Genomic DNA, 10,514 nt, shown 5'->3' with positions numbered 1-10,514 from the left:
CAGACTCTTCGTCTCATAATACGATGATCACATGCCTGGAATGACATCACCATCATCATCGATGATCAACAACACCAATGGATCCATGATGAACCATACACGCCACATGATGATGCACATGACCTTCTTCTGGGGCAAGAACACGGAGGTCGTCTTCTCCGGATGGCCCGGCACCAGCTCTGCCATGTACGCACTCTGCATCCTCGTCCTCTTCTTCACCGCCGTCTTGACGGAGTGGCTCTCCCACTCCGCCGTCCTTCTCCGCGGCGGCTGGATCCTCCAGACCGTCGTCTACACCCTCCGGACAGGTTTGTCTTACCTCGTCATGTTGGCTCTCATGTCATTCAATGGCGGCGTCTTCATCGCCGTCATCGCCGGCCACGCCGTTGGGTTTCTGGTTTTCGGGAGCAGGGTTTTCCGGGGTTCCGGAGACATGAAAACCGCCGATCTCCCTCTCTCCCGTTGCGCTTGCTGAAGATGATATATAGTTTTATATGTACTGGTTTTGGTTTCTGAGATTTAGGGCTTTTCTCTGACATGGCGTGTGTTGTTTGTTCTCGAGGGATCATTTTCATGTGTGTGAAAGCTGGAACATAATACTGCCGTCTCTTCTTCTTCTTCTTCTTTGATAAAGAAACGATAATTATTAGTATTGTCCTCTTTTCAGTTTAAATTAGAGTTAAATTTGATTTCTTATTTTATATATATAAGGTTTATTTTTTTATTTGATTCGATTGGATATGATTTAATATTTGATTAGATATTGAAAATTATATAAAAATTAGTTCTTTATATAAGATAAGTTTTCTTATTGATTCATTTTGATTTCTCTTGAGTTTGATTATATACATGAAATTTTTGGCTTTTATGATAAAAGGTTTGTAGTCCGGTAAAGATCGCATATATGGAATGATGCAAAGTATGTTTGGTTTGAACTCAAATTTTCATTTTTTTTAGTTTTCACCCACAAATTATTATATTGATTTAGAAAGTAAACTAGAGAATTGAACATGAGATAATGGTGGAACTTGTATATATATGCGTGTGGGTAAGCAATTGATATGCATTTTATATATCAATTAACATATTTATAGTTGATTTAAAATCAATAGCTAATTGACTTTCCAGGTACAGTTCTAGCTTTAAAATTCCGTTGGAATTTTCCAACCGAAATTGCGGTTGGAAATCCGTTGGAAAATTTCAACGGATGCCGGTTGGAAATCCGTTGGAATAGAAAAATTCGTTGAAATTCCGTTGAAAATTCCAACGGTTTTCCAACGGACACCGATTTCTAACGACGAAATTCCAACAGATAAATCCGTTGGAAATCCGTTGGAAACGTTAATTTCCAACGCAAATTTGGCCATTTCCAACGGATTTACCCGTTGGAAATGACCATTTTTTTGTAGTGTTATTAATCGATCGCCATCCACATCTATAAACTTCAAAGTCCCAAATGAAATCTGGTAAGGAAAAGAAACAAGCTATCATCATCTCAGAAGATGTGGTTGTGTTGCATATGTGCATGAAGACCAAGGGAAGCTACTGCCAAGGGCAAAAAAAAGGATCTTCATAGGTTACCTTGCAGGAACAAAGGGCTACAAGATCTGGATTTTCAGCGAAGATAAAGTTGTCATCAGTAGACACGTAAAGTTTGATGAAGAAACTATCTACAAGGACCTGCAAACTCAGAAAGAAAACGATCAAAGAACTGAAAAAGGTGTCGAGAAATCTGAACTGAAAGTCATACAACTTCCATTAATATCAGATGAGGTGACAACAGAAAAATTTGGAAGACAAGGTGGAGCTACTGAACAATCTGTGCAAATGAATCCTCAGTACAGACTGAGAAGAACAAAACAACTACGGGGACAAGTTCGGAGATATTTGAAACATTAGATGGAAGCCCACCTGAAGAAGTAATTCAGAAGCTTATTGACTATGTTCTCGGACGAGATAGAGCTAAGAGGGATATTAGGCCTCCACTAAGGTATAGGGAGAACGAGACCGCAACTTTTGCCTTGTCTGTATCACAGACCATAGAGATAGAAGAGCCACAATCATATGGAGAAGCTAAGGCACACAAGAACAGGAAGCTATGGGAACAAGTAATGACTGAAGAAATGGATTCCCTACATAAGAACAAAACTTGGATTCTGATTGATCGACCAAAAGACAAGAATGTTATAAGGTGTAAATGGGTTTACAAGCTTAAACCCGGATATGTACATAGTTTGTCTCTTTGGCTCGATTGGATATGATTTAATATTTGATTAGATATATTAAAAATTATATAAAAAATTAGTTCTTTACACAAGATAAGTTTTCTTAAATTCATTTTGATTTCTCTATACATGAAATTTTTGGTTCATATGATAAAAGGTTTTTGGTTCTAAAAATTTGAGGTGAATATTTTAGATATATTTATATATGCGAATATTCTTGTCTGAATTGTTTTTTTTTTGTTTTTGTAAAAGGCGTATTATATTATATTGATTGATCCTAACAATAATATACAACGTGGAACAATGATAACAACACATTAAATTCTACGCGCTTGGAAAAGACAAATATTTTTTTCTTTTTTTTTTTTTACACGGATACAAAGATTGAATAACTTTCAGTGTATTTTCTAACAAAAAAATACGATAAATATCGAAGATTTCGTTCGAAATTTTGAGGGTCGCTATTGACCTTTTTCTCCCTATTGTGAGTATATGAATGGACGGCTAATGATAATGATACGTGTCATTTATTATTAATGTTTCATTTTAATTCGGCTAGATATTGGGCGATACTTTTTTTAAAAAAACAAATTCAAGAAAAGTATTTCATATAAAGACAAATGTAAAAGATATATAAGAAAAATAAATTGAAGAATATATAGCCAAAGAAAATTAGGAAAAATATGAAGAGGGTGAAATATACACGATACATGTATAATCCACAACATTGTGAATGGGAGCAAAATTTTATTATTTTAAAACAATATTGAAAGGATGAACATAAAAAAAAATTTATCAAATAATACACATATAAGTCACGCTACACTGTTGTAACTTAACGGAGAGAATTATGAGTAATGCAAAAACACCCAAATTTACATAGATATTACATGTAATACCTAAATTATAACCCAGAAAACCAATCCAGAAAATCAAACAATTAAAACGAAGGTTTTTTTTTTACAAATGAATATTGCCCAATTTTATTTAAGATCGACATTTTCTCTCAAACAATATAAAAAAAATGCAAAACACGAGTTTTTTATAACTGATATTCTCGTAACTACATGAATTAATCCTCATCTTCCTGACTTGATCACCGTTGTTGGAACGGAGATGGATACTCCCATGAAAACATGGGGACTTCAATCAAAGGGCTTTCCTCGTTCACTGTCTCTAAAGGGGTTTCCATCTCTCCTGTCATGTGCTCCACCAACCGTGACAACCAGATTCCTTTTTCTTCAGACACAGCTATTCCTCCTCTGTTCGTGTCTTGCTGCTCAGTTTCGGCTTCACGAGGGATTGTGTCTAACTCACTTGGAGAAGCCGCAACCACAGTGTTTGAAGCATAAGGAACCAATGGTTGCTCCCCGGTCGAAGGCACTTCCGTGAAACCAGTAGCGTGAGGAACAAGCGACAGATTTTCTGTCCACAACATGCTTGGATCTTCAACCAGATATGACACGTCGGGATCTTGGATCTGAGATGGCATGTTCGGATGCTGGATAAGAAGAGATGGCATGTCGGGTTCTTCGATCCAAAATGATGGCATGTTGGGTTCTTGGATCCGAGATGGCCTGATTGGATGGTTGATAAGAGACGGCATGTTGAGCTCTTGGATCAGAGATGGCATGTTCCGATCTTCGATCTGAAATGATGGCGTGTTGGGATGTTGGATAAGAAGAGGTTGCATGTCGGGGTTTTGGATGGGAGGGTACAGATAATCCCAGTGTTGTGAAGGAACCGACTCAACCGCTGGTAGTGCTGCTAAACTATATTCAACCGGGATTTGTGCTGTTTGCTCCAACTCAGACGGAACCGCCGGCGAATGATGTTGGACATTCAACCCATTTGACGATGCCATATAAGGTACGAGAGCACGATCTTCAGTTGTCTGGGCCCAGGCCGAGGAAGAAGCTTCATTGGAAGATGAACCCTCTTTGGACAAGTCACGAATCCAGCAGATCACATGTTTTTGGAAAGACGCTGAAAGTAGCCGGTACTGAGTCATGATCCAGTTTCTCGCCTTACTGCTCTCCCCTTTCTCGTTCTTCTTCTTCTTCTTGTTATCACCGAACTTGAGGACCATCTTTCTCCCCACGACTTGACCGTTCAACAAGATATCTGACTCCCTGGCCGTGGAGTTCCAAGATCTGCCATCAGGGTCTTCCTCAACCTTTCTCTTCGCCCTCTTTCCGGCAGTGGTCTTGCCTGAAAGGGGGACGAGTTCAGTGTAATAGTACCAATGGCCCTCTTCCAAAAGTGGATGTCTCCTGTGAGGAAGCAGCCATGGCTCTTTGCTGTACACGTCCATGTCTCGGATTACACCGTCACCGCAGGGTCCGCTAATGATCCTCCTCGGTAGATAACGAGTGACGAGCTCCACGTCCGTGGGGCAGAACCGAAGCCCAAGTGGCGGACGCCTAGAAGATGATGGGTTGTTCGACATCTCCCTGAGGTAACGAGAATCGGCGGCAAGAGAGGAGTGTTCGTAACGAAGAACACGGTAGAAGGAACTAAGAACGTCGATCAGAACGGATTCAGATGTACTGCAGATCGTTAAAGATGAATGTGTTTGGCTTTCCTGTGCAACTAAAGCCCTCGATCTATTTATAGGAAATGCTGCCGACATACTGAGTTAAGTGAGAGTTCACTTACGTTGGAAAAACAAAAAAGGAAAGATCACCCCAAGTGTTAAAGCCGTTAAGCTAAGGATCTATCAAGAAAAAACGCGTGGATCAATTCTACACTCGATCTTATCTTCCGTACTCTATGTAATCAGATCCGTACAGGTATGGCACGTGATTTGTTTATATCTGTTATGTAAAGAGAGATTTTATCTTCTGAATTATGACGTAATAGAAATATTAATTGCGTGTATGTGTGCTTCTCCCTTTTTAACTTTTATACTTTGGAAAAAAAAAAACTCACACTACCATCAACGTTTTTTTTAATTGTATTAATTAAGGATGAGATTATTGGCATTTTTTTGTGTTTGTCCGAAAATCGAGACATCTCTATCACTAAAACAACACACTGTAGAATCTTATCTCTTGTCCCATAAAATTGAGACAATTTATACATGTCAAAAGGGTTTCAAGTGAGGTTTCATTGTAATGAGAAAAATTAATTAATCTTCATGATATCGAAAGCTTTTGATGGGTCGCCTCTGCACGATTTTAGCTGGAAAGCTCTTCCTTTTGCACACATGAACTACGGCTTCTCAATTATATTTTAAAACAAGTATCTTTGGACCCCATGATTCCCAAATCTGAAAAAAAAAGGCCAAAATTTGAATGGTTTAGATACTTATAATTCTATATATATATATATATTGTATGAGTTTGAGTATGGAAAATTTAAATATTATTCATCTTTCCGATATATGTATATTCGATTTGAGTATTATATATGATGGATTTGGTGTCCATCTTTTAATCTTATTATAGCTAAATCAACTCTCTCATATCATTAATATTTTTTTTATTAGAGATATATACTAATCTCTCATATTTTATCATGGTGGATTCGTATATATCTCTAAAATTTTTCTAGTGAGCTTTTGTTGTTATTAATTTATCTTAAAGTTCAAAACTCTTTCAGATTTTCTGAATAATTTAATTTTAAAGGTTGCATTTGTATATGGATGGTGTGATAATTGATATTATAAATTGACGTATATTCGAAATTGTTCAAATAGTATATAGAAAACTGATTTTTCTGAACCATGTATATAATTTGAAAATGATAAAAAAAAATTCCTAAAAAACCCGTACCTTTTATATATATATATAATTTAGTTTTATTAAAAAAAAAGGATCCTTAGTTTTATATAGGGCATAATCCAATAACTTAGACCAACAAGGGAGCATCTCCACAAAGATTCAAGCAAGTTAGATCTGTCATGTTTTATTTTATTCATATCCTCCTTATATAAGTGTATTTTAACATAGACACAATGAATTTAACTACAGTAAAATTTTATTTATCTATTAATGTTTTTTATAACATAAAACTCACTTTTATTTTAATTCTATACAACATTTTAAAAACATGTTTAGTTACACAGAATTTCTTTACCATATAAATATTGGTCAAAATGTTATGCGTACGTAGCAACTTCTTCTTATATATATACACACATATATAAATATTTGGATATAACTTCTCCTTGCATATTAAAAACATCACTTAAATGCAGCTTCACCTAAACTCCTACTACTATCACTAAGACTCCCTCCACACACGTGTCTTTGACTTTGACCACCGATTGATTTTCCGATTTTGCCCCTAATACCAATTTATATTTTTCTTCTTCTTTATATTATACGACAGAATTTATTGATCCTTTGACCACCTGCGTTGAGATTTTTTTAGTTGTGTATGCATCTCTAAGCGATTATTATTTTATTTCATTTTTTTTAACATAAACGATATAGCATTTATTATCTCAGGATATAAAATTTCCGAAAACTTGTCTGAGATTAACAAATTTAATATTGGTTCATGCATGAATTAAAAAGAACATATTCAAAGAGATGAACATGATGTAATGACCACGCAGACATTAGAAATAAAAAGGTAGGTGTAATTTGATGTGATAAAGTACTTGTAATTTGCCGTTGGATAGATGTTGTCTCTGTAAAAGCGGGAGAAAAAAAATGGATTGGAGGAACGAGAATGAGAGAACGATGAACACAGATGGGGCGGTGAGGGATGTGGCATTGTCATGATGGATCGCAAGAGATAAATTAAAAAAAAAAAAGATGGAAACTTTGGATCCAAAAATACCTTTTTCCCCACTGTCTGTCTGGCGTTTTCTCGGTAACCAAACAAAGGTTCTCCTCCTCTCTGCAACATCTCTATATAAATTTTCTCCCACATTTTCCCGTAGATTCCTCCCCCCGGAAAACCCCCCTTTTTTCCGTGCAGTTCTCTCGAGCTCTCTGAAAGCGAGGGTTTTTGCTTTTCTGTTCAGTGAAAAAGCTTCCATCTTTCAAAAGGTTTTGATTGAGCCTGAAGCCAATGGGAGCTCGCTGCTCCAAGCTCTCTCTGTGTTTGTGGTCGACCCATCTGAAATCCAATCTCAACGATGCTTCTGATCTAGGTACTTTCCATCTTGCCATCACTTTCCCGAGAAAGTTCCCAACTTTCCTGCATTTTCCTCCTTCCTGCTAATTTCTGTTTTCCGGGTTCCACAGAGAATGGGACGGAGGACTTGCCCGCGTTCACGGAGTTCAGCCTCGACCAACTACGAGCTGCCACATCAGGATTCTCGACAGACTGCATCGTATCTGAGCACGGTGTTAAAGCTCCCAATGTTGTGTACAGAGGCAGGCTCCAAGACGACAGGTTGATCGCCGTTAAACGATTCAACAGATCCGCTTGGCCCGACCCTCGTCAATTTCTCGTCAGTACTCCCGAGAAATTATGTTCCTTTGTCCATTTCCATTGAAGGATCTTGCATTTTCAGTTCAATCACCGTTCATTCAGCTAATTCGTGCATTGCATCCTGAAAATTATCTGTTTTTTGTTCCTCCGGTTCTCACAGAATGTCATGGTAGGAACATTATGATCTTACCGACACGAAGATTTTCACCATGTATTCATTCAGCACTGTATTTCTACCATCTATGGTCTGAGTTTAGGCTTGTTCTTTTGTCTGTTTGTTCGTTTAGGATGAAGCAAAGGCTGTGGGGCAGTTAAGGAATGAGAGGTTGGCGAACTTGATAGGATGTTGCTGCGATGGAGATGAGAGATTGCTCGTTGCAGAGTTTATGCCTAACGAAACTCTGTCTAAGCATCTCTTCCACTGTAAGTTTCATGATTTTGAAAGCGCAAGCTGCTTGACATCTGCTTGATTATCATGTCTTGTCTGTGCTTTGATTGAGAAGTTCGATCTCACTGAAAGTTTGTTTTGTTTAGGTTTTTCAATCTTATTAAAAGTCCCCTTTTTGACCCCGGATCAACGGGGATGCTTTGTGCACCGAGCTGCCCGTGTATACTGAAAGAAAGCAATTTACTCAAATACAAACATGCTTATATATGCTTACTCAAGAATAACCATAAACCCATGATCCATGTGGTTGTTTGCCTGTCTTGATACATCTTTGCGGCCAGCATTTGAAAGAGCATATTGCAGGAAACGATAAGAGTTTGTAAAGTAAACAGAAATGATAGAGCTTGGCAGTTGAAATAGTTGTGGTTCTGATCGGGTACAGGGGAGAACCAGCCAATGAAGTGGACTATGAGACTGAGAGTGGCTCTGCATCTCGCACAAGCACTCGAGTATTGCAGCAGCAAAGGCCGGGCCTTGTACCATGATCTTAATGCTTACAGGGTCTTGTTTGACCAGGTGGGCATGTACTCTATAACATATAATCAAAGTCCATGAATCCTTCTTTCCTTATGTAATGGTCTATTTGTTGCTTACAGGATGGTAACCCAAGACTATCTTGCTTCGGCCTTATGAAGAATAGTAGGGATGGCAAGAGTTATAGTACAAATTTGGCTTTCACCCCTCCCGAGTATCTAAGAACAGGTTATATTTAATGATACATAACTAATTTAGAAAAAGTTTATATCTTTTGGGATATCAAGAAAGTTTGATTGGCATGGGATTTCGGGTATATCTGAGATATCCTGTGAATGACGGTCTCTTGAATTTAGCTGATATAGCTGTGTGTATAATGCATTTCTTTGCAGGGAGAGTTATAGCAGAGAGTGTAGTCTACAGCTTTGGGACCCTGCTGCTAGATCTTCTCAGCGGCAAACACATACCACCTAGCCATGTAAGCTACACATACACAAACAAACACATGAACCAAAACAGAATCTATGCTTCTTGGCGCAACTGAACATGATCTGGATGAAGTTCTTGACATTATAGATCTTTCTTCACCAAATGAGGTGACAGATTAATGTTTTCGATGTTCTGTCTCTGTTATACAGGCACTTGATCTTATCCGTGGCAAGAATTTTCTTATGCTGATGGATTCTTGTCTTGCGGGTCATTTCTCGAATGATGATGGGACTGACTTAGTCCGGTTGGCTTCACGTTGTTTACAATATGAACCTCGAGAAAGGCCGAATGTGAAATCTCTTGTGACTTCACTCGCTCCTCTTCAGAAAGAAACCGATGTATTCTGAGACACACCCCTCAGCAACCCCTCTGTAGAACTTTTCATTTCAGTTCTTTCTTTATGAGACTTGGCCATTCTCTCAGGTTCCATCATATGTGCTGATGGGCATTCCACATGGAACTACTTCTCCCAAGGAAACGGCATTGACACCTCTTGGTGATGCTTGTTCAAGACTTGATCTCACTGCTATACACGAAATTCTCGAGAAGATTGGCTATGAAGACGACGAGGGCATAGCAAACGAGGCATGCAGAAATAACGAGATTTATCTTCAATCCCTCTTTTTTCTTTGTCGTGATTAATATTTCTTCTTTGATGAATTCATAAAAAAATAAAAACGGTTTCATTTGCAATGCAGCTCTCGTTCCAAGTGTGGACAGACCAGATACAGGAGACACTGAACTCCAAAAAACATGGAGATGCTGCTTTCAGAAACAAGGACTTTGTTACAGCCATAGAATCTTACACACAGGTAACTAACTAAATATTGTGACAGACCCATAAAAAAAAGTTGGTTTGTTTCACCAATCCGAGGAACAAAATCACGAAACTGAATGTGGGATTTGCCTGTTTCGATTGAATCTGTAGTTCATCGAGGGTGGTACAATGGTATCACCGACTGTATTTGGAAGGCGGTGTTTGTGTTATCTGATGTGTGAAATGCCACAAGAAGCTCTTGGAGATGCAATGCAGGCACAAGTAGTGTCGCCTGAGTGGCCAACTGCTTTCTATCTTCAGGCTGCCGCTCTCTTCAGCCTCGGAATGGACAACGACGCCCGCGAAACCCTAAAAGACGGAACTTTCTTGGAAGCTAAGAAACATAGCAGAACCTGAAACCTCAAACTGTATAGGCTTCATCTTTGATCCTCTGTTGCTGATTTTGTCTTTCTCACTTTGAACTTTTCTTCAGCTTTGTTTCGGTTTTTTGGCATTTGAGCTGAGAGCTCGTTTGAACTTTAGGTTTGCAAGTTGAATAGATCAATTCAACTGTGATTGCAATTCACGGCAATGAATGAATGGAATCACATTTATATTTGGTGCATGTTTGTTGCGGTGAACATCTTATCTTGTCTTTTCTTCTCTGAACTGAACATCATAAGTTTAAAACCAGAGTGTAATAAATAATAAACACAAAAGCTTCACACTT

At 38.2% G+C, this 10,514-nt stretch overlaps 2 protein-coding genes across 3 annotated transcripts; both read left to right on the top strand.

Moving 5' to 3' along the window:
* Positions 1-29: 29 nt before the first annotated feature.
* LOC104810741 (copper transporter 1-like) lies at positions 30-696 on the top strand. Its single transcript, XM_010537131.1, has one exon. The coding sequence runs from the start codon at positions 32-34 to the stop codon at positions 473-475; it is 444 nt and encodes a 147-aa protein (XP_010535433.1). The 5' UTR covers positions 30-31; the 3' UTR covers positions 476-696.
* Positions 697-6,925: 6,229 nt separating this feature from the next.
* On the top strand, positions 6,926-10,402 carry LOC104810740 (probable serine/threonine-protein kinase At5g41260). 2 transcript variants are annotated; one of them, XM_010537130.2, is made up of 11 exons: positions 6,926-7,063; positions 7,204-7,332; positions 7,427-7,635; positions 7,904-8,039; positions 8,447-8,580; positions 8,661-8,766; positions 8,931-9,016; positions 9,177-9,365; positions 9,451-9,612; positions 9,726-9,839; positions 9,956-10,402. In XM_010537130.2, the coding sequence occupies exons 2-11, from the start codon at positions 7,251-7,253 to the stop codon at positions 10,199-10,201; spliced, it is 1,464 nt and encodes a 487-aa protein (XP_010535432.1). In that variant the 5' UTR covers positions 6,926-7,063; positions 7,204-7,250; the 3' UTR covers positions 10,202-10,402. The 2 variants fall into 2 exon arrangements, with proteins under 2 accessions (XP_010535432.1, XP_010535431.1); XM_010537129.1 differs by lacking the exon at positions 6,926-7,063 and having other exon boundaries at positions 7,073-7,332.
* The last annotated feature ends 112 nt before the right edge of the window (positions 10,403-10,514 follow it).

Source organism: Tarenaya hassleriana, unplaced genomic scaffold, assembly GCF_000463585.1.
Source record: "Tarenaya hassleriana unplaced genomic scaffold, ASM46358v1 Cleome19, whole genome shotgun sequence".
Lineage (NCBI taxonomy): Eukaryota > Viridiplantae > Streptophyta > Magnoliopsida > Brassicales > Cleomaceae > Tarenaya > Tarenaya hassleriana.
Note: the sequence above shows the minus strand (reverse complement) of the source record. Positions and strands in the feature narration are given on the sequence as shown.